General features: G+C 43.3%; 1 protein-coding gene across 4 annotated transcripts; it reads right to left on the bottom strand.

Moving 5' to 3' along the window:
• CLUAP1 (clusterin associated protein 1) lies at positions 1–23,513 on the bottom strand. 4 transcript variants are annotated; one of them, XM_071760680.1, is made up of 13 exons: positions 23,423–23,513; positions 22,799–22,910; positions 22,247–22,331; positions 20,603–20,782; positions 19,412–19,507; positions 14,434–14,517; positions 12,727–12,860; positions 12,088–12,229; positions 3,562–3,631; positions 1,812–1,916; positions 1,251–1,306; positions 838–885; positions 1–294 (listed from the first exon to the last, which is right to left on the bottom strand). In XM_071760680.1, the coding sequence occupies exons 1-13, from the start codon at positions 23,442–23,444 to the stop codon at positions 148–150; spliced, it is 1,281 nt and encodes a 426-aa protein (XP_071616781.1). In that variant the 5' UTR covers positions 23,445–23,513; the 3' UTR covers positions 1–147. The 4 variants fall into 4 exon arrangements, with proteins under 4 accessions (XP_071616781.1, XP_071616782.1, XP_071616783.1 ...); XM_071760681.1 differs by having other exon boundaries at positions 1,812–1,913; XM_071760682.1 differs by lacking the exon at positions 838–885.
• Positions 23,514–24,356: the final 843 nt, after the last annotated feature.

The following is a 24,356-nucleotide window of genomic DNA, read 5'->3' as shown; positions in this document are numbered from 1 at the left end:
TTTAATTTTCAAGTTTAATGAACGTTTATTTACTGAATCCTGAATCCATGCTGGCAAACACCTCTCAAACAGGAGGATATCATCTCCTAGCCTGCACACTCTCCAAAGTTTGTACTTCAGGTGCCTCCTGGTCCTGCTAGCAGAAGGTCAGAAGTCATTGTCACTTTCCTCTAGTGGCTCTGGCTTCCTTGCTCGGGGGTTGGATTTGCTGGGTGAGATTTCCATGCTGTCATCTTCCATATCATCCTCCTCCTCATCTTCATCCAGGTCAACCTCGCTGTCCCCCAAGTCCTCCTGAGGGAAAGCAAATGGAATTCATGGCCAGTTCACTCCTCAGGTGGCACAGCATCTTTGTCAGCTCAAAAGCTGACAGACACCTGCTGGCAGAGGTGAGGTGGCTTTGTCCCTGTCCCCTGCCCTCTGAGCAGCCCCACAGGCAGGGGCTGTGGGGAGCACTGGTTGGACTGGTATGGATCCAGATGTGGACTTGCTCCAGGGAGCAGCAGCAGATTCTGATAGAGGTTTTGTTCCAGCTTTGGCTGCTCTGCTGTCTGCCTTCCAAAATGACAAAAAGCCAGAGCTGAGCTGCCTCTGGGAGCTGATGGTCACCATGGATTTCACCAGCAGCTGATTCACCAGATAGTGGCTGCTCCATTCAGTTTATTGCAAACCTCCTTCCCCCTTTCACAGGGCTGACAAATCTGAACTCCCTGGCTTCTGCTGAATCTGAGGTATTAAAAGCCTTGCAGGGTGTTTAACTTTGAATTCATACCCATTACCAGACCAAATAAAATCAAGGCACAGTGAAAGAAAGTGAACTGCAGGAGAGAAACTCACCTGTGCCTTGCTCTTGTGTGTGCCTGGCCGTGCTGGGGCAGATCTCCCCTTGAGAACCAGGGTGGAAGGAACAGGAGAGGCAGAGCAGGAAAAATAAAAACCACAAGAACATAAAAGGAAACAGAAAATACCCAGAATGGGAGCAGGGGAGAAAGCAGCAAAGCCAAGTACAGCAGCAAGTGACAGAGGCTGGGGATACAGCCTGCAGGTTCAGGCTAAAGCACAGGGCAGTGCACAGAGATCCCAAGAGCAAAAGAAAAATGGGAAAACACTGAGGATGAGAGCAGACAGCAGGAGAGAGAGGAAGGGAAAAGCAGGCCTGGGGTCTGAAGATTCAGCCCATAGAAAGGTGTTCTCTAGCTGAGGGGAGGGCTGTCAGGGAAGCTCCAGAGACACCTGGGATGGTTTCTTACCTCTTCCTCTGTGTCTCCTCCCTGCATTGTTCCCACAATCCGTGCACCAGCTCTCCCTGCAAGAGCAAAGAGAATCACCACAGAGTCACTCATGGATAACACTGAGGAAGAATGAAAGAGAAAATTCAGAGTTTACATTTTAGAGAACTAGTGAAATGGCAGTGGGAGACTGAGATCCCAGTCCATGTAAGTCCATCTGACTACTCCACAATGATGGACTCACTAAAGGTCTCCTTTTGAAGGAGACCCTATTAGCTACAGGGAAATAAATGCAATGAGAAATAGCATTACTTTAAGACATTGTATAAAGTTCCTTCAGAATCAGGAAGGCAATACGAAGGAATGATTTTCCTCCCATGATACTTTTTTCATTGAATAAACCTTAATTTGTTCCCCTGAAAGCACTGTGCTTTTTCCAGAGACATTATTCCCTTACAGCTCACCAGAACTGAATAGTGCCAATGTCCCTGAACAATAAACAGGGTCTTCTTACATTTAAGAATACTCAGATAATTCCAGCACATCCTTCTGAATAAAGGCAACTAAAGAAATTTAAGATACCTCTCAGCAGTGTTTCTGTGGTGTGCTGCCTCATGATGTCCTGCTCTTCCACTTCACTACTGGATCCTTCATCCTCTTGAATCTCCACATCAGAATCATTATCTGCTTAAAACAAAAATTAACATCACTCAAAGCACCCCACAAGTCACAATACCAGCTGGAGGCAAGAGATGCTTGCAGTCTCTGCCTTTGCTTGAGTCCAAGTTTAGTTAAAAACAATACAGTTGCAGAGACAGAGAATTGGCTTGAGAGCCCAGAGGAACAGCCAGAGTCCACACCCTAAGGAAGGCATCCCAGGTGTGCCAAAGCAGCAGAAAATATCAACTATTGCCTTGGGACAGTCCTCAGGTTGTACCATAAGGACTCTGACCAAAATACACTCTGGGTGTAAAGCATATGGACAGTCAGAGGTACTGTGTCAGCAGCTGAGCTAAAGATAAAAACCTTTTAAAAGAGTTTAGAAAGTGTGAGCTTATTAATGCATCTCCTAGCCTTTTACCCTGACATAAGCATTAGCAAAAGTTGTCCTGTTAGACTCTGCCTTTTCATTTCATTGCAGGTTAGAAAAACAGTGAGACATCCTCAGATCAATGAAAGCAGTTCCAGCACCAGCCCTCTCGAGACCTCACTCACATAAAGGAGCTGAGCCCCTCTCCACCAGCTCATCCCACAGCCTGGAGCTGATGCTGTATGGTGGCCTTTCTGCAAGAGCTGATGGCCTCAGCTCTGCCATGGCAAACCCAACAGGACTCCAGGTGAGGCCAGCACCCAGCACAGCAACAATAGCTGTTGATTATTTAGAGAAATTAGGCAATTTTTTCTCAGGTACATTTAATTACACACATGTCTGAGCTGAAAATGGAAATAACTACTTTAATTATGATTAGTAATGAGCTGACACATCTTTTCAGTATTTAATTATCAGACAATATACAAATATTAGACATTTCTCTATAATCTTTTCCATTGCAATAATAAGTTAATAACAAGATGTATCAGCAAGGGATATATTTGATGAGCTGGTAAGATTACAAGGCTCCAGCAATGTTACAGTTTTCTTCTCTGGCAAATGAAGGAATCACTCAGTGCTGAGACCTGAATACTATTTCTCTTTACCTGGGATTCAGGAAAACAGGGTTTTGTTCAGTGTTTGCCCAAGGTCCTTGGGAAAGAGGCACATGGAGCCTAAATAAAGGATGTATGTTAAGAGAATGAGACTCTCTCACCTGTGATGGCTCTCCCTGCTAACAAAATGTCCTTTTGGGGCTTGGGTGTTGGTTTTTTTCTTTGCAGCAACTCCTCCCTTTCAGATTGTCATTTGTGTCCATCCTGTTACACAGCACCAGAGCTGAGGATGCCACACAGAGCCCTTCCCATTACTGTGCCAAAGCACTTCTGTTCCACCCCCATTCTGCTTCTCCCTGGAACCTCCTGAGCATGAGCTGCCCACTGAGGGGGGGACAAATAAAGACACCTGAGGACAGGTTCCCCAGCAGCATTAAGTGGCAGACCTGTCAAATGCTGTTTGTGATCTGTCCTAGCTGGAGCACAGGGTTCCACCATCCTACATCCCCCCTGGACATGCCCACTGTGTCCAGTTATTACCTTTCTACTTTTTCAAATGTAGCCTGTTGACTCTGTCACCTATGCCATGACCCTTCTGCTTCAGGCTCCTAAGTGGGTGCTTGCTGCACAAAGGAGTCAGCACTTCACAATTTTTCTGCTAATTAGAAATAGAAATCCTACTTACTCCCACCCTGAAGCAGGTGCTGTTCCTCTTCCTTCAGCCTGGTCTGCATGAGCAACATGTTTGCTGCTTCCTGTAAGAGATGAAAAGAACTGAATTAGAAAAGCTGCCATAGGACCCAGGCAAGGATGGTCCTCCAGCACCAGGTGAGGGCACTCACAGGCAGAATGAGGATGGAAAATTTCAGCCTTCAGAGTACTTTATGAAAACAGGGTCTTAATTGCAACCCAGGAGTTTCTGCTTACTTTGCCCATGAGTGTCAGGATATGAAGCAGGCACCCAGGTGAAACAGAGCACTGAAAATCAACCCCCCATTCCCACCAGCTGGAGCCTCATTTAAGGACTTTGAAAATGAGTTCACTTGTCTTAATCCCACAGAAAATTCCTGCCCTGAGATGAAAAGGGCCCTTTTGGAAAGTGACTCAGTGTCTGCCTTCAGGCAAGGATCCAGGACCTGAATAAGCCACAGGATTTCTTGCCTGCCAGTCCTTCATGATACACCTGAATGCTGCTGGAGTCTCAGTTTAAACAATAAAATCACATTGCTGAAGTCATTGCAAATGAATAAGTCTAAAAAGACTCAAACCCTAAAAGAGCAAAAGTTATGCAGCATTTGATAATTTATTTTAATTTATAAAATTAATATCAAAGTTTTGGTGTGAAAGTTGTGGACAAAACAGGTGCAATTTTGAATGCAAGGATTTTGTGCCCTGCAGCCTCCTGGCAGACAGCATGGTTACCACTAGCTGGAAGGTAAAAGAACTGAGGCAAAGAGAAAGGGGATAAGTATGAGCATACAACAGGACAATAACTGCAGCTCTGACTTTTTTGGTTCAGATGCTCATGCTTCAATTTTTGCCTAAGCTACTTCTGTTCTCAGACATCCTCCCAATCCCAGAACTCTCTAGAAATATCTTTATGCATAACATTTTCATCTTAATAAGGAAAAATGTTTCCTTCCTTTGGCTGATTTTCTTTTTCCTCTAGTGATTTGCTGGAGAATAGGTAATCCTGCTGCTCTGTACTACATTTAAAATGAACCAATTTGGTGATGGATGGAAACATCTCCTCTTCACCTTGCCCATTAATCTCAGCAGCTGTTTCTGGCATTGTAGAAGAACAAAGCAGCTGAGATGAGCTCTTGCCACACGCACACAATGACATTTGTTTTTCATAATAGAGTCTTGCCACTTGTTCAGCAGGGGTGAGATAGAAGGATGAGGAGAAATTAGAGATGCCTGAGAAGGGAATGTGACAGTACTCTTAATAAAAGGCAGCCTGCTAGGTACAACAGAAAGGGAAAAGAACACGAGACAGAGGTTGCAGAGCTGAAGCTCATGGTAGCATTCCAACCTTCCTACCCAGAGCTCTTCTTCTAAAGATGATGCTTCCTGTCACGTTCAGCTACTATTCAATACCTCACCCTAAATTCATGCCCAGATTTATGGTCTGAATTGGAACATGTCTGTAACTATACTAACAGTGAATGCAATGGCAGAGGGGGTTTGCCCTTTGACTATGGGAGAGAGATGAGATCCAGCTGAGAAAGTGGGGCAGAAGAATCTTTAGTGAGAGGCTTGCCAAAAATTCAAACTAGGTCTGTCAGGCAGTGGTGACAATGGCCTGATGAGAAGTGGGGACACTAAACAGAGAAGCTCTGGTACCTTCCTTGGGAGAGCAGCACAAGTACCTGCCCACATTCCATAGGGAATGAGATAGGAGGAATCAGGAGGTGCACAGCTCCGATTCCACCAGGATTAGAGAAATATGCTGAGGCAGTTTCAGTGTCTGGAGGATGGCACAGGTACTGCAGAGAGGAGGCTGGGAGGTGAAGGGGAGAGGCTACTCCCACTGCAGAGGAGCATCCTGAACCTGCTGAGCATTGCCTTGCAATGGGTGAGGAGACCTTTGGGAGATTGTGCTCAAGGATCAGGGGACAAACTGCTGACCTATAAAACAACACAGATCATGCCACAAACTAAATCATTGTAACCTTGAGCTTCTAAAATGCTTATTTCTTTGCAGATGTTCTCACTTCAGAAAAAAAAAAAAAAAATACACTGCTGGCTACTTAATACCAGAGAGATCCTTTGATTTCCCATCTGTTATCTATAGTGATTTAACCAGGACTTTGTTGTCCTACAAAAGCTACCAAAACTGAAAATGAAAAAAACCTGCACTGTTGCACTCACTAAACAGGGTGGAACCCCAGGGAAGCTGCTTAAACCCAATGATAATGCAGGACCTTGGCCTCCTGGCACAGACAGTGATTGCTCCCATCTAGAGATTATTGTTCTTTGACTGATGATACCACCTGAGTGGTTATGAAGTGCCATCACTGTGACAGAGCTGTCAGATTAGCACTGAAGCAGCAAACTCTTCCCCCTTGATATTAAATCAGGTTCAGTGCTTCAGAAAACACCCAAACAAACAGTCCACTGCTTCAAATGCAAAGCCCTGCACTAAAAAAAAAAAAAAAAAAAATGAACTTGTTTCTCTGGATCCCTCATCAAGGTTCACCCTACTAACTATTTAGTTTTTAGTCATTTACACATCTCCACCACCTGAAAGCCATCACCACTGGCCATTTCAACTTTTTTAGAGGTCATTCTTCCACTGTATGAGCACACATGGATTGAAAATCAGCCTCTATTAAGACCATCTGTCTCCTCCTTACTCTCATTATTCCCATCCTGGCCTTCATGTGCTGGAACAGACATTGCCTCTCCCCATTAATAGCCATTTTACAGTAATCATTTCTATTGAAGCACATCTAAAGCATACTTGAGAATACTTCATATTCTTAACTGATACCAGAAATTCACCAATTGCTAACATAATACTGGCACCATTCCTGTCAGTGGAAGGGGATGAGGATTAATTTCTTCTGTAGTGTCTATTTTACACTATTAATTTAATTCATTATCCTTCTTCAGAGAAAGCTTTTTTCTCCTAAAACTCTCCTGTCCCAGCCATTACCTGCCATTGATTTATCACTCTAAAATCAAATGCTATGAAAAAGCAGCAAATCTCAGGCTACTTTACAGCATGACTTGGTCTCTCTGGGCTATTTTTCTCCAGTATTGAGCTCTACAAACCTTTTGGTTTGCTGCTTCTTGACAGAGAAATATTCACTGACTGGACTGTAACAGATACAGCTACAGGACTTCACTAAATGGGGCAGAAGCATATTGGGCACTCAAGCTGACAGAATAATACTTCCCAGTGAAACACCAAATCCAACTGAGTAGGCTCAGTAGAAGGAGAGCCAAGAGCATTCCTCTTGGTCACTTCATAGTGCACAGGCACCACAGGAGGGAGCATCCTGATACCAACTCCAATGATCCCATAAACAGACCCCCTAAGTTGCTACTGAAGCCCACTTGCATCAACAAAAGTCAGAAAGATACCTCAAAACATTGAAAGGTTTATCATTCCAAGGATACACATGTTAATAGTTAAGAGCTTCATTCTTGCTATCATGAAGACAAGGAAGAAAGATAAAAGGACATCTCTCCCTTGACCAGGGTCCTCCAAGCCCCATCAGGGCTGCCAGGGATGCCTTCCCTGGACACCCTGGGTCAGGGGCTCACCAGTCTCACACCAAAGAATTTCTTCCTCATATCTGACCTGAATCTCCCCTCTTACAATTTAAAGCCATGAGCCCCTGTCCTTTCATTAAGGCCCTTACAGAAAGTCCCTCCCCAGGGGCTGTCATGGTTCACCAAAACCAGTACCTGCAAAAATGTCTTTTTCAGTTGGATAAAGGCACACAGAGACCCTGCCTACAGGACATCCAGGGGGGACATGCTAGGTTAGGATCTTCCCTTCAGCTCCAGCAAGGCTCAGGTTCAATAAAGCTGCCTTAAGGCTTGAAGTTGAAAGTCCCAGGAGAAACCATCCAGGAACCCCAGGTCAGAGCCAAGAGAGCAGAACAGAGGTGGCAGAGCACTGAGCACACTGCTGAGGATCTATCCCTACAACAGGGCACAGCAAGAGGGTTGTGAAGAGACAAAAGGATTGGGAAGACAATGGCACAGACTGCAAGTCAGGATCATAGGCCCTTAAATCATCCCCAGAACCAAGAAAAAAAAAATAAATAAAAAAGAAAAAGATTCAGACTTATATTTTCTGCCCAGAATTTTCCAGTTAAAATGCTTTCAAGCACATCAGCACTAACACTCAGAACTCACTACTGCCCAAATCAACATGACAGGAGGTGGATTTTTTTGTCCTGGGAATCAAATGTGTTCATCAGTAGATACAATGCAAGTTGACTGTAATGACAACTCCTCTCCATTTTTCCTATTTGCTTTTGTGGAAGATGTGAATGACAATGACTCAATAACACCTCATTGAGCATTCCCTTCATGTATTACATTTTTATTGTACTCAGCTTTCAAGTAATATTGGTTGGATGTGTGATTTATTTGAATTAATGTACGATTCCATGGTGTAAACCTGAGGTCAGTTTGCAGTTGCCTGAAGAAATTAACATCCAAATTAACAGTGATTGGAAGTTAGCAGTCACAGCTGTGTCTTGATTCACACCATAAAGCAGCCACTGACACATCACTGCTAGAATTTAACATCAGAATTATCCTTTCCCCAAGTCACAGGAAGCACAAACCCTGAAGGGCTCAAAGGGGAGCCAGAATTATTCACTCTTTTCAGAGAAAGTATTTATTATATTATAGAGTACTTTCTGGTGAACTCAGCTGTTCTAGAAATTGATAACAGAACCTTCCATCTTGAGATCAATTACCTCCAAAGTTTCTTATACCTAAGAATACCTTCTATGGGTGGCTGACACTTCAGTTCATTTCTTATTTCCCACCTGGCAAATCCCAAATTATGAGGCAGCACCAGCAAAGCCTTTCCCTAAGTCCTGTTAGAGCACAAGCACAAGAAGTAGAGACCTGTGTTTTACCATTTCTCCAGCTATTCCTGCTCACCAGGAGTTTTCTAACTACCAGCTTAGAAGACCAGGACAAAGCTATTTTTAGGTATCTCATTGGGGTGGGTTAGAAAAGCAGAAAATAAGGATGGTGAATAATGCAGACAAATCTCTTTTGAAAGGGAATGGCAAGGAGTTTCTAGGAGTGTTCCTGTGCACCAGCCTATGATTTTTAATACAAAAGAAGTAGGTAATTCTGGGCAGCCAGTGATCTACAGAAACATCAGGTTTCACCTCATAAATCCTTCTTCTCTAATTTCAGCAACAAAAACAAATTAAAGACTGTAACTGATCTTTTTTTATATTAACCTTCTGTCTGGCTATTTGGAGTGTTTAGATTCAATATTCCAAATGGGATAACTGAATGCAAAGTGACATGAAAAGCAGCAAAACCAAAAAGAGTATCTCAGAGTGCAGCAGATCCCAAATATTCCCTTTTATGTGCATATTCAGAATAAAACAGCAGCTTTGGGTATGGAACTCTGATTTAAAAAAAAAAAAAAACAGAAAACCAAAATCCATTAGTTTAATGAACAGGAGATTTTATCTGGGGAGGAGGAATTGCAGAGGGAAAGTCACAATAGAGTCTGCTGCTTTGGCTTTTTCTTGCTTAATCATGCTAGACTGTGTTTCCTGATAGTATTGTCATAATGATGACAAGAAAAATGGCTTAAGCAATGCCAAAGCAGAGAAAATGACTGAGTGGCTTAGAACACATGGCTCTTCCATGTGCCTACCACTTCATGGAATTCCTTAGTAGAGATTTCACTACAGCAGCATAAAAAGCAGCCTTAAAATATACCTTAGGAAAAAGCAGCTGAGGAACAAAGTGCTTTTCAGAGTACTTCTTCCTTGAAGTACAAGAAAGAATAAGCATCTTCTGTCTACAGAAAAGGTAAATTCTAAAGGAAAAAATGCCTTTCTGAACTGTATTAGTCTGCATTGTCCTTTGAGAGGAACATTCATTTGTAGTCCACAGAAATTTTAATCCCCAACTCTGAAACTTTGATTTTTAGAGCAGACAAAGTTCTCATAACTTTCTTGTCTAAAAATCAGAAACTTCAACTTCAAAACAGGTTAAAAATTAATGAAGTGCAGTGAATCCTTTCACAAAGCAGAAAAATAAGAACAAATCTTTGAGGAGACATGGCATTACCAAACCATGCTTCTGCTCAGAAGTACAAGATGATGGATTCATTCCACAGGCAGCACAACAGAAAGAGAATAAAAGAGGTGGCTGAAAATTAACAGAGACTAAAGGAAACCATAAGAAAAAAACCTCCAAATTAAGTTGTTCAGATTCACCACTAAGTAGCACATGCCAGTTTGTCAGCAAGTTTCAGAAACTCACTCAAAGGCAGAGTCATGTCAGGACTTCTGACACCTTCACAAGTGAGAGCTGAGAACAAAGAATTCCCCATTTTTCATACATTTCCCAGGGCTTCTACACCAAATGGGCAGGTGCTCTTTGGGGTGACAATTCCATCACCAATCAACTGTTCAGCCATGGCAATTCATCCATCCAGATTCCACACATTCAGGCTCCTTTAAACACAGATTTCTCCATCCAGTGCCTGGCAGGAGACTCTCCCTGATTGCTCCACGTTGTTACAGCCACCAGGGAGCTCAAGACAACAAGAGGAGCTCCCTCCATGCAACCATACACCTACCACATGGAAGAACTAACCCAAAAAATCCACACAAACCATCAGCACTGCAGTCTGGAAAAGCACAAGTGCTTCAGCTGCTGAATGTCACTTAATTAAACCTGTGTGCTCAGGTACAATCCCTAAATCACTTTTCTAATTACAAACTGCACTCTGGCTCAAGTCATTAGCTGAGAACGTCAGCAGGGTACCAAAACAGCTCTGAGTCCCAGTGCACCAGGAATTGGTCTCATTATTCAGCAACAGCCTCTCAATCAGAACAAAAACTCCTCCTGAAGCCATGCACCTAAGTCAAGGAAAAGGGCTCAGGAATCAGCCCTCAGTACTGAGCAGCACTCAGAGTGCTGGATCCATCATTCAACATTGCTGCTGCTTTCTCCTGGCAAGCTTTGTAATAAAACACACAGCAATGAGAGAAGGACTGGCTCTCACTTCTGCTGCAGGAGATGATTAAGATTTGCTTGGTGGAACAAAAGACAAATCAAGGTTGAAAAAAATTAAGACAATTTTCAGTGGTTTTTGACAGCTGGAGAGAGCATGTATTCAAATTTATTAAATCTAATCATCCTCATAACCTCTCTTGTCTGCTGACTGGGAAAATGACATGAGATGATGAATTTAGGACAACATGCAGAATCATTTTGGAAATAAAAATGTCTCTTTTTTCAAGCATGTAACAAATGACCCATAGTTCTGCTTCACCAACAAGCAACCCAAGGCTACTAAGCACCACCTGAAAAGCAGACCCAGAGTGCCAGAAGTAGTGATGTACCCTGGAGGTACAGGTTGGCAAGTGACTAACCTGGAATGGATTAAACACTCTGCCACCTTTCTAAAATAAAGAAATCCACCCACTGGTTTGGAAACAGGAATGCACCAGCAAGTCTCCTGGTTTGGCTGGGACTTCAAACTCTTCATCCTTTTACAGTTACCCAGTCCTGGAGCCTGATTTTGGGCACTGTTACCTCAATGCCCACTCAGGGCTACTCAAGTCACTGGATTGCTGCCCAGACTTGGTTAGAATCTCATCCTTTAAATACTTTAAGTACTTTTAGATATGTCTATTTTTTGTTCTTGACCCCCATGCTCCTCTCTTCAGTTCTGAAGAAGAACTGTCAGATTTACCTATTTTTCCTCTTTATTTTGGATCTTCCCAAACACTCCCTAGGGAAAAGCTTTAAACAGACCAATAGACTGGCAGTGAAATGGAACTAAATGGGTACTTTCAGGCTTAACCTCAAGCTATAGAACTAGACAGGCAAACTTTATAGGTAGATTTCCAGATACCTTACAGAAAGAGGAATAAAAGATAAAAAAGTGCTCTCCATATTCTAAGCATGAGCACAGCCCTGAACAACAAATGCTTTGTCTTATTATCTTTTAACAGAAAAATACCCTGAAGATGTTTATGTCAACTCATTACCAACTTCTCTGCATGAATTTATGAACAGATAGCTCAGTTCAAAACATTTCTGCTTTTCGTATTAAGCCTCAGTGGCATTTGAATAGAAGGAAAAAAACCAGATTTTAGGCTTCATTTCAAGATTATGATTTGATTGAGGACTTTTTTTTTTTTTTTTTGGCCAAAGATAAGGGGAAGATGTAGAACAAAACAAGACCCATGAAAACAAACTGACTTCAAATGTGAAATATCATCTACAGAGAATGCTTATAAAAAGGGAAGTTAATGGGAAATGGGTTCATAAGGATTAAGAAGTTGACAAATATCTGTTGTCTTTAAAAAGATGTTATTTTATCCCTCAAGCAAATTATATAGCAAAATATTTGAGGCTTCAAGAGAATATGCCTGAAGGCTGGTGATGAACATTGCACTGTGGGGCTCAGGCACAGGAGCAGAGAGCAGGCAGTGACCCAGGGGAAGGCTGAGCACTTCTGAACTCTCACCTCAAACATCTCCTGCTCTGTCTGTCGAAAATCCTCATGGAGCTGCTCCATGTAGGCCAGGTTATGGAATTTTTCTATGTAGCTACTGTATTCTTTCTGCAGTTGCTCCTCAATCTTCTCATACTCATCCATAAAAGCAGGACTGGAGAGAACAAGCACAAACTATTCAGTGAAATATTGACTTGGGCATGCAGAATTCTGAAATAAGCATTTTTGTGTGTGCAGCTGGACCTGACCCTAACAAGGGATGAAAAATCATTGCTGGTGGCCCCAGAAGTCTCTGGGGGAAACACAAGGAACATTTGCACCAGTTATTTTCAGAACTACCCTGTCACCATCTAGGTTTAATGTCAAGAAAAAGACACTACCTGGCCATTTTGTACAGCTCAAGCAGCAATTAAGCAACCCCACTAATTAATAATCTGGCCACTCTTAACAGTCCTGAAATTCCAATTTCAAATACAGGGTAACAGAAAAATGAACAATTGCAACCTCAGCTGGGGGTCTCTAGAGAAAAGAACACTTCATCCAGAGGCTGTCACAGCTCAGTCTCTTTACAGACTTTGCTCCTCACTGCTGAAGAGTTCACAGTGTGCAGTTCCCTCCCTCGTGCAGCAGTAACCAGGTCACAATCCTTACCGAACACTTTGCAGAGTCTGGAGCCTCTTCTGGCTTCTCTCCAGTTCCAATTTTCGTTTCTCAATCTTGGCTTCCAAATTGGCTTCATCCAAAGCCACATTATTCAACATGTCTTTAGTCTTTTGGACTTGTTCCTAGAAGAGAAGGAACAAGTGAAGCATGGCTTGCACTGGAATGATAAGAATGATCTGCCAGATGCTGACCACTCTTCCACATCACCTCACAGCTCAGGTTATCAGATAAGTTTGTAGCAGTGAGAGCTTGGCCAGGCTATGAAAATCATGAGAAAAATCAGTTTTACAAAGAACTTGCTCTAAGTGTCTTAATCCTTTACTAAGTCTTGCTTTACCTATCTTTTAAAAATCTGGGAAGCATCCTGAACACTACAGCATGTGCTACAGGAATCAGAAGGAAGTGGGAATATTCCAGTTTATTAATATGAGCTGAGAATACCAGTCCAGAACTAAACCAGCTGAGAATACATGGTGGTGTTTCCCAAGAAGAAAATCCATCTGCTTTGCTGCTGTTAGTTTATTGGCACTGCTGCCTAAAATAGAAATGCATATTAGCAATATTCAGAATTCACACAGACTGTGAATGGGAGCAGAAAGAAGGAAAGCTGGCCAGGAGCACCTATTGATTGTGCACTGGCTTTTAAATCTGGAACTCCACTTCTGGTAATTATACCACTGGAGTGGCTACAGCTTGCAGTTAAATAACTCACAGTAATCACTAGGATTTAATTAACCACCATACTTGCACAGTGGCTGTGAGAAATGGTTCAGAAGCATTAGAGGAACCCAAGCAGCAGAGCAAGGACAGTGTTGCCAAGCCTGGGACAGACAAAAGGTCCTGAAATGAGAGCCATGGCAATGCTGTGCTATGGCACTGACTGGCACAGGGTCACCCCTTGGCCACCTCAGCCTCCCTGCTTCACAGCTCCAGAGGTACCAGGACACTGAGTTCTCAAACACAGCCCTTGCAGCTTTGACTCTGCAAAGTTTACATGGCTGACACACTGGGGGTGGGATGTAGACACCTCTGCTGCTTTAAGCAATTTTTATCCCCCCTGTAGAGCTTCTGAGGCAACTCCTGAGCTCCTAAGAGGCAGAAAACACAACTAAAATGCAAAACTTTTTCTGTTGTCTTCTCCCAAGAGAGAGGCTAATGGAAGCCAGGTGCATTTCTTTGATGTATCCACTGGAGGAATGTTTCTCCACACCAAACCTACCCCATTATACAGAGCAACACTCAGAGCAGAGAAGGTCTTAGCAGGCTCTCCCAGGTGTTGCTGCCAGCCTCATCCATCCTTCCTGCTGCAGGCTGAGATTTCTGACTGCCAGCTCCCAAGCATCCCTGTGCCAACACCTCCTGCAATCTGCCAGCAAAGTTCTCAGTTTCAATTGCCAGGCTTGTTCCCACAGAACACAACAGATTTCCCAAATAAACCACACAAGAAGTCCTCAGGGACTGAGCTCTGCCTTGAACTGTTCACACATCTGATGTTACCTGAAGGCCAAAGTCTGCAGCAGCCACGAACTCAAGTTCAGCATTAGCTATTAACTAACCAGAGGCAGCACTACATGGCCTTGCTGAGGTGATGTGTGCTTTGCTCAACAGCCCAAGCTGTGTGCCAGAAGAGCCCTTTTTTCCTGCAGGAAAAAAAAAAATGGCATTTTGCAACCGAATAGGTATAATTTTGCTTACCAAAACACAGCCAATGGCAATTTTCATCACCTTCTCAGCCTCATTTATCTCCAAAGGTCTGGCAATAGATTCTGTTCTTGCTTCCTATGAAAAAAATACACCAGTGTATTTAAATACTACACAAAGTAACTAATATATGCAGAACTGAGGGTGGGGGTCAAGCAACAATAGTATGATCATCTGCATAATAAATGGAGTAGGATTTAATATTTATTCAACATGGCTCAGATGACTTAAAGAACAGGAGATGATGAAAAAGACAGTTAAGTGATGCTGGGAATAACACCAAGCAAGTAAGGTACCTTTTCAAAGCCAGGTAAGTGCTACTGTCTGAGCTGCAAGTACTCTTCAATTTTTGGGAACTTCCCCAGTTATTACATGTTGAGCAAGGTATGCCAGACAGAATAGAAATATCATTATAACAAAAGCCATGAAAATGACAGCACAGGGAGATGGGTGGTGTGGTAAAAACTGTGCAACAACCAAGCCTTATGAAGCACCCAACAGTCAGACATCTGCACCTACATGCACACCAGAACACGTGGATGTACAGGCCTCTCCAGTTCTGGAAACCAAATGGTTCAGAATCCTCCAACCCTAACAATTCTATGATTCTATGACCATGAAAATAGTAATCCTTGCTTAGATCCCAAAGGATGAAAAAAAACCTCTTCATCTTAGCCAGCTTTGGGGACAGAGAGGCCAAGGAGCTCAGTGTGCACTTGTCTGTGTGATGCCTGACAACACTGGGCTGGCCATGGCATCAAAACATTGGGTTGCTGTTTGCAGAGCAGAGGAGGAAGATTTTTGCAGCTAAGAGTCCTTAAAATCATCTCATGTAGGCAAACCATGTGGCAGCAGGTGGATGAGGATGGAACTGAAATCTCTCTAGAGAACACCTGACTAAGGATCTGAAAATGCTTCACACACACTGCAACAGGATGTACCCAGCCTCCTACAAGAGGAGTTCTGGAAGCAGATGCAATTATTTTGTTGTTACCATGCCAGATACTCCAGGCTGCAAGTACTTGCAGAGCAGCCTAGATCTGTCCCCACTGACTGAGGTAAACCCAAGCAGGGAGCTAATAAAAAATTATGCTTTTTATGCTGAGCTTATTCATCTGCTGGGTCAGCTCCCTGAATGATTCTGCCACAAGTTGCATGAATTTTTCCTGGCACAAGAAAAGACAAATTGCACTGGGGATGGTGACAAGAACTACATCTGTTGGTGGCAGTGACAGCTGACACTGCCTCAAGTGCTTGTGAATGTTCTGTATGGGCAGGGAAATACCAGCTCCAACAGCAAGAGGTTAATTTGGATGAAGATACAAAAGGAGTCTGCACAATAAAGTTCCTGGATGACAGCACAGGTGGGACACCTTTGGAAGAAGATGGGACAGGATAGCTCAGTAGATACTCAGAGCATTATTATCATATTTCTGAGAGCATTTATTATATTTCCCTCTGCTGCCCATGGAAGTTTCTGTACACCCCCCAGTCTCCATGCAGAAATCCACATCATTTGCCAGAAAAAGGTCCAATCCTACAGGCACATCTGCTGGGAAAGACCTAATGTAAAAGCAGAAATTTGTATTTTCATACACAGAAGCAGGGCTGACCTGGAAAAGGAGAGGTCAGGGCAATAAACTGCCCTGCACCCAAAGAGAGGGAGAGGAAAATCCAAGGGGACCATTGCAGCTCTCATTACAGTGGGCCATTATATTCATATACAATTGAAATATATTTGAAAAAATAAATATATGTTGAGGGCACAAATTTTTAATGGATGTTTGTAACAGCTTCCCTAGGCATCTGTGACTGGGCCACTTCCTACCATCCTATGAGAAGTCTCAGAGAGAAAAAAGTTATTTTAAACATCACTTTTCAGGAAATACCCTGCAACTGCCTATATAGAAAAGGAGTAAAGGGAAGAAAGATGACATTGAAAAAAGAAATACCCAATGAAAAATACTGATATTAAGAAAAATATTTAACACCTGAGTTGGTCAATTTAGACACTGTTAAGCCATTAGGCAAATAAAAGAAAATTAACTTAACACAACCACTTTATCTCTGACTCCCCACATTAGCAAACAAAGCACATTTTTCTTCCAGCCCAACTCATCCTCACCACCAGGTCTCACCCCAGACAAAATATGCAGTTAATACAGAGATTCTTAAAGCCTGGCTTTACACAAGGCTTTTCTGCTCATGATTAAGCCTGTGGCTACAAACAGGCTGGGTACTTGAAGGCAAAACCAGTGTTTTGGATTTGTCCAAATACCAGCTATTCCATTGCCACCAGCTGTGCTCACAATTCCCTGTGCTACAAAGAAAAAAGACAAATAAAACTGAGCTGAAAAATACAGCCTCATTCATTTTCTTTTAGAGTAATGTACTCTTTGCAATTAGGTGTACTAATCACAATACACACTCTAATACACACCAGGTTTCCATTAAATTAACTATTAAAAACAGAGTTCTCAGGAGAGATGGAAAAATACAGAAAGAATTATCAAGGTAAGAGGAGGCTAGAAGCAGAACAATTTAGGACTATACCTGGTAATTACAACTTGAGAAAACAAACATGCAAAACCAGAGAGGTATTCATGAGCACTGATTGTTTACCAGTGTTTCCTCTGCAGTGTCAAAGGCTCCCTGGCTATGGTGTTACATCATAAATACTCATTAAAAATCAGGGAAGCCAAGTGTAAAATTATTTTTGACAAAGTGAAGCTGACAATTATTAAAGAAAACAAAGGCACACCAGAGACATGATTTGCTGACATTATTTATCCTCCCTGGGTGGACCTGGTGCTGCATGGAAGGGCTGAGACTTTAATTCATGTTTTGCACCTCCCTTTGGATGAAGCCAATTGGAAGCACAGGCTGCCCAGGGGGTGGTTGGATCCCCATCCCTGGGGGTGTTTCAAAGCTGTGATGATGTGGTGCTGAGGGACAGAGTTAGTTGTGGACTCAGAGCTGAGTTCATGATTGAACTCTATGATATTAAAAGTCTTTTCCAACCAGAACAATTCAGATCTTTCAACTAGCTGACAAAATTATCAATGCACTGACACAACTGGTCCCTAATGAGCCACCCATCAATTTACAGCTGGTGCTACATCTTCAAGCCAAACACTCCCAGGAAATGCACTACAAAATAATTTCTTACAGAAAAGACATCCACAAGTATTAAATCAACATAGCACATACCCATGGCTATGGATAAAGCAATCAAAACATAGGGCAGTACTGATTCAATTATACCTTAGAGTTGCAAGGTTTGATTTTGGCTTCCCACTCTGCAATAAGCCCTTTCCCTCAAAACTGATAGGTTAGATTTGGGTTAGCTGCAGGACAGTTCAAAAAAAAATTCAAGTAAACCAGGTTAATTCCCCAGTTGCAGAAATTTTCAAGTCACAAGTTTCCACCAGAAATCTTACGGGTGGCTACTTTGTAACCAAGCACAGGAAATGAGAGAAATTGGTTTATCAGCCTCCCCCAGGCAGCATCTCAGAGCAAGAACCAATATTTGGCAGATGGAAAATGATTCCAGTGTTCCAAATAAAAGAATTTTTTTGCCATTAGCTTTCCAAGAGTACTGAATAATGCAGCTGCCACTCAAATCAGATCTACCTCTGTCCAGAAAGAGTAGGAGGCAAGCTACAGCAGTGTCAGCAGGGGGGAAACACTCTTTAATCAAAAAGCTGCCAATAAAGAGATCAAGTTAAATGTCCTTGGTGGCAACTCTTCTCAGTGTAACTAATAACCAGCTCGGTTCCACAGCTGGAGCTAAATGCCTTCAGCTCTCCTAAGAGTTTAATTCCAGCATTTCACAAACTGGAGGCAGTAAAGAGATTCTCAATAACTGCCATCACTTTTGGAACCAGCTTATACTGTGTGCATGCATCACACCACTTGGAGCAATGCCCTGTACTTACTCAGAAATGTATCCACTGTGGACTAGGAAACACTGTGGGAAACAATCTGGCTGTTAAAAGCTTTAATCTGCAAAATCACAGAAATTACTTGATTTATAAAAGAGGATACTCCAGGGAATAAACAGTTTGCTCAGGGTCACAGGTGGAGTAAGTGCCAAGGAACATTAGAAAACAGACCCACTGCCTTGCCCATCTCAGCACAAACTAAACACATGTAAAAAAAAATTAAAATAATCCTTGTTCAGTTTTACATGGCTTGGAGATAATTAAGATATAAACAAAATGAAAACAACCTTGAGAAGGTCAGAAATGTTTATGCCTGCCACCAGCACAGAGACAGTTTCACTGGGATTTTTTTTTTTTTTTTGCTTTACTATCTTACTGCATCTAATGACTCCAAGCCTAAACAAGTCAGCTTCCTGATGGGCTCCTGCTAAGATGTCCACAGGAACTCCAGACACTGCAATCAGTCAGCTTCTCTGAGGTGCTATAAATCCTGGATTCAGTCATGTTGGAAAAGACTTCTAAGGCCACCAAGTCCAACCACCAGCCCAACTCCATCACACCAACCAGAACATGTCCCCAAGTGCCACTTCTACCTGTGTTCTGAACACATCCAGAGATGGTGACTCCACCACTGCCCTGGGCAGCCTGTTCCAATGCTTGACCAATCTTTCAGTAAAGAAGTTATTCCCAATGTCCAATCTACAGCTCTACTGGCACAGCTTGAGGCCATTTCCTCTCATCTGTTACATGGGAGAAAAGACCAACCCCCACCTCACTGCAACCTCCTTTCAGGTAGCTGCAGAGAGCAAGTCTTCACTTTTTCCTTTTGGATTTTGGATGTTCAGTGTTTGGTAACTCAGGAGCATCCTTCCTCAACTGATCACAGCTGACCTTGAATGCCATTATTGCTTTATTTAGTGCTAAAGAAAGTTTTTGGATCATTTCTTCACTCCTCCCTCCCTCCCAAAGATTCATCTTGCCCTTTTGCCCATGAACAAGTTTTTATTCACTCTGCACCACAAACTTACCCTTAGATCAACTTCTTTGCCAAGTAAGTCATACAGACTTGCTCCCTTGGAGATGATTTCAGAAGCAAGCTGTCTGGCTGCCTTCAAGTCAGCAATCTGGAAACACAGCAACCAAATACTGAGTAACAAAAGAGAATCCCTGGGATCACAAAGAAAAGCCCAGACAGATTTTTCCCATTTTGCTGTTGAAACTGCACAGGGGGTCTGTATAGTGGCTGAAACTCTACTGTAGTATTGAAGCTGTTGGCTGGGATCAGAGTGAACCTGACTCTGGGCTTTAAAGGGGTCCAGACAGAGGTTAGAGTTAGACACAGGATTCTGGGTGAAACCCCATCCACTTCAGGCCAACCAGAAAACCCCATCCTCCCCAAAGCTTTCACTCTGACAGTTGTTGGTCCATGTGCTGCCCGGGGCAAAGGGGAAAAAAAAAATCCCTTTTTCCAGAGGCCAAAGTAAAAATTATATATACCAAAAGGTATGACATTGCATGGGCAATGAATATTGATTATCTACAAGTGTGTGATCATTCTTTCTTCAAGGGCTTTCTTCAGAGACACACCTGACTTGCAGAGAGCAAGAATCATTTACAGCTCTGCCATTTTTCCAAGAATAGCACTTTTTTTGCCTCCCAAGATATAAAGAATCAAAGGCTAAAAATATTAGAACATAAAAGTGGTGTTAAAACTAAAAAAAAGCAGTAAAAGGAATTCCTCTTATTCAAAGGGCTGCATTTGGTGGGTTTTATTTTTTTAACATCTAGACATGGCATTTATTTTAAGGGCTTGCACAGCTTTGATGTCTGCTGGGATAACATGAAGATTTCCCTTTCCCTCAATGCTGAAAACCAACTTTTGGTCTGTATTTTGCAAACTCCTCCCATGGCAACAAAGTTAGTAGATAAAATACAGTTTTTATTCTGGCCTGCTCCAATATTTCTATTATTTCAACAGTAACCAAACCATAGATAACCAATTTCATGCCACTGTTGCTTTGTATTATACTTCTGGTTGAGAATTCAGAGGGATTCAAACAACCCATAGCACATAATCCCTGCTACAGAAAGCATGAGATAAAACCATACCCATCCCTCACAAGAACATTCTCTGCTTAAGTTCCAGCTAGAAAATGGATTTGATTTTCAAAAATTAACACAAAACCCTTGCCCAAGACAAGAGCAGAAGGCTTCCTTACCTTTGAGACAAGATCAAACTTGAACTTGCTGCTGTCTTCTTCGCCCAGGTCTGCACATTCCCCTCCCTGGGTGTTCATAGCACCATAAAGCACAGAGGTGACCTTCAGCAGCTCCTTCACAGCATTTCCATCTGCCTGGTAGAGCCTCTTGGTGTTCAGCTTTATGTGAGCTTTGGTAGCCTTAGGAAAGGAGGGAGGAATTCACTGTGCCACAAACAACAAAATCCCCATTTACCTCTTCACACTGCAGTCAAAAGCTCTTTTTGGTGGCACCCTGCTCTGCTTTACAGAAATAAACTTTCCTCTTTGGAAGCACAAGTTTGCCTCATTGTATTACTGATGCTTCTACAAAAAATTTCTTTCTGAAATGTGCACTTTTTACATGTTGGAACATTTGCAGATAACTGGCAGAAAGAAAAAAAAACAAACCCTCAAACTATCCATTAATTCTTCCCTGCATGAAGATTAGCAAAAACCCTATGGAGCACTTAAATTCAAATTAAGTTTAAGTAGATTGTAAGTGCTCCCTTGGTCTTGTGATGATGCTGCTGAGAGGTAAATTTCAGCCTTAATGATTGAGAGGAATATGATCAACTATCCTCATTTAACTGTCTTCTCTTCCAGCAGCACCTTAAGAATATTTTATTGTATCTCTCAGATTTTTCCCTACTATATTAGTGATTTTATTCCCTTGCATTCCATCTCTGGAAAGTACAAACAAAGCAGTAAGTTAAAAATCACAAAAAAATTACAATACTAACTTTTTATACTTCCAAAATAATAAAGGGGGGGAAAAGAGCATAACAGAAGTGACAGATCTGTCAGAGAAGGGACACAAATATTGATCTTGAAATTCCTGGCAAGATTCTATAAATGAAGAACCCTGAGGAGCCAACACCAACCTCCTGGTAAAACTTCGAGGCAATCTTTGACTAAAGAAGCAAACAAAAATTGATCCCCCCTTATAATTCCTTTCAGTAGAAAGGATCTAAAAAAACTAATCACAGAAATGGTAGGTATTTAAATGTTATGAGAAGCAGGTCATTAAATTGATCCAGTCATTAATTGCTGTTCAACATCCCCTGTACAAAGAAGAGTAACACACCACATCATCATGGAGGTTGTTAAAGACAGGAATTCCAAAGGAAAAAGACAGCCAAGTTTTGTTGGTTGGTTGGTTTTTTTCAGACTGGTACAGCAGCACTGCTTACTCAAGAAGATAACTTCATGTTTGGAAAGCTTGAGATGGTAACTGATTTTATAACAACTAAATAGCTTTAAAGTATTATTAAAACCACTTACATCTGTTCTGAAGGTCAGATTAATGCAAGGGAAAAGAGAAACAGAAATATACTGCAAGAACACCAATGGCCTGAAAGTTTACTTTAATTTAAAATCTTCTTGAGTAGTAACACAGAACCAAATTCTGGTAGTGGGATAGACCCAGCCCAGAAGAACCAGAACTCCCAGTTGAGTGCTCAGCCACTCAGCTGCAGAGTCAAGGATCAGCCTGCCCAGCCCAAGTATTTCACATACACAAGAGCAGAAGCCCCACTCAGTGCCCCCATTGCAAGGGAACTGTAAGGGGTTAGGAGGGGAAGCATTAAAGCTCCTGTGGAATTGGTATTTCTCAGGCAGAGTTACCATGAACTGAGCCACTGCCTTAATGAAGAAGACCCGGTCCTGTTCTGTCTCCACATCAGAAGGAAGATCAGTCTGAGGCTCATACCTGGGGAAGAAGCAAACACAGCTTCTGACCAGAAATTCGTGTGCAATATTAAAGAGACTGGGTCATTTGTGAGGAAAAAACCAAACTAAGCATGTACAAGATCAGAAAATAAATCTCCAGCTCCTACTGCAGCCCCTGGAACTCATCCAGAGGGTTTGTGTACAAGCTCCAAAGCTGTAAATAAAACCTGAGCACTCCTCCAGGAGGAATTGTAACTGTGGGGTCCTGCACACATCCCTTCACCTGGGTCTGCACAGCAGCAAAATTAACTGGCTCAAATTAACTAGCACCTCAGGTTTCATAAATGTTTAATCAAAGAGTGACAATGGGTTAAGTGGGTGTACAGCTACAGCTGGGTGGTAGCAGAATAGTGCCATGGCTTTTTTTTTTTTACCTTTTTAAAGCCACAGCATGGACAACACCAGGTGGAACCAATAACCATTGCAGCAACAAGGTAAGAAACCAACCTTCTGACCAGCCACAGCAGCACCTCTGAGACCAGCATGAAGTTGGGGGTATGGAAATTCTCCATGGATATGAGTCGGGGGTACCCCAAAGCCCTCATCATCTCTGTAAAATCTGAAAAAACAAGCAAGAGCAGGGATCCCTTCTTACTTCTCCAACACAGACATTGCCAACAACTCCGGTTCCCTGTTCATTTACCATCAGGTATGCCTTGCCCAAAGTACTGGTAAAAAACTCAAACTGAACGGGTTAACCAAAAAGTGTCACTTCGATAGAAAACACGCCTGAGGGAGGTGACTATTTTTCCACAAGATTCACTGGCCAGAAACACTGTGGAAGCAGCTCCCCTCTGCTAAACACACCACGGAAACGCAGCCACCTCCAGCCTGGCAGCCCATGGGAAGTCAGGTTCCCTGCCCGCAAGTTTCCCGCAGCCCTCGGCTGAGTCTCTGCTCAGCCCCCGCCTCTCCACGGGGAACATTTCCACGGAAAAGCGCGACCCGCTCGGCTGCTGAAGCACCCAGCGGGACGGGGGTCGCTCCGCACGCCCCAGGGGGACGACACCGGGAGCTTCCGCGGCCCTTCCCAGCCCGTCCAGTCCCGTCCCCCCCAGCAGAGCTCCTTACTCCTGAGGTCACGGAACGACATGGCCGGGGCAGCCCGGGGGTCCCCGCCGCCTTAGGCCGCACCCAGCGTCCCCATGGCAACCGCCGTACGGCGCGGCAGCGGAGCCAAACTGCGGCGGAACGCGAAGCGCCATGGCGGCGGATCAGACCCTGCCCGCCGAGCCGGGCAGTGGGCGCCGAACCCGAACCTCCCTCCCTGCAGCCACACGGTTCCGATGGCACCGGGGGAACACAGCCTCGGTTCTCCAGAGGTCCAGACAGCACAGCCCCTGTGTGTTCATTGTCCCTGCCTGGGGACATCCCCAGAACGCGACTCCTGACCGGCACCGAACCGGCACCGACACCGCCTGGTCCCGCCAGGAGCTCCCCGGCAAACACCTCGAGGCTCACCCAGCCCGAGTCTGCCTGCTCAGACATAGCCAGGAGCAGCAGCTCAAACACAGCCCCATTGCTGCTTTGCCTCCCCTCGTTATTGACCTCTGAGGGGCTGCAAAATAAACCCAAAGCTTTGTCTGCCCCCGAACATCCCTTACATCCAAAACAGCATCAGCCCCGGGCTTGGAGCCTCTGGGCTGCCAGACAGATTTTTAATTTCTCCATATATATATATATATACACACAGCATTCTGATGTTCTTTTCCCAGAATCCGTGGGGCTTTGGGTTTCTTTTTTTTTTTCCAAAGCTTGATATTAAAGTTATTACACGTTTTTAAGTCAAATTCTCACATCCTTATATTACAGCACTGGCTTGAAATACTGGGATTTTCTGTTCCCCCTTCCCTTAGCTCCCTCCTAAGCCAGGTGCCACTTGGCCCTCCCGCAGCCAGACCCCGGTGCTGGTACCACTTTGGGGCACACAGAGGTTCCCCACACCACAGATGCCCCCCCAGGCTCCCACCTTTGCTCCTCTGCTTGCCCGGGGAGTTCCAGCCAC

Source organism: Heliangelus exortis, chromosome 17 (assembly GCF_036169615.1).
Source record: "Heliangelus exortis chromosome 17, bHelExo1.hap1, whole genome shotgun sequence".
NCBI classification, from domain to species: domain Eukaryota; kingdom Metazoa; phylum Chordata; class Aves; order Apodiformes; family Trochilidae; genus Heliangelus; species Heliangelus exortis.
The sequence above is the reverse complement of the archived record's forward strand: the minus strand, read 5'-3'. Positions and strand labels throughout refer to the sequence as shown.

Bases quoted from the DNA above. Each gene is read 5' to 3' on its own strand.
- CLUAP1 (XM_071760680.1), bottom strand. From the start codon at position 23,444: ATGTCGTTCCGTGACCTCAGGA. The intron at 1,307-1,811 runs GTATCTTAAATT...TTGCTCTTGCAG, and splicing joins CACAGAAACACTGCTGAGAG to GGAGAGCTGGTGCACGGATT. The intron at 295-837 runs GTGAGTTTCTCT...GCTTTCCCTCAG, and splicing joins CACACAAGAGCAAGGCACAG to GAGGACTTGGGGGACAGCGA.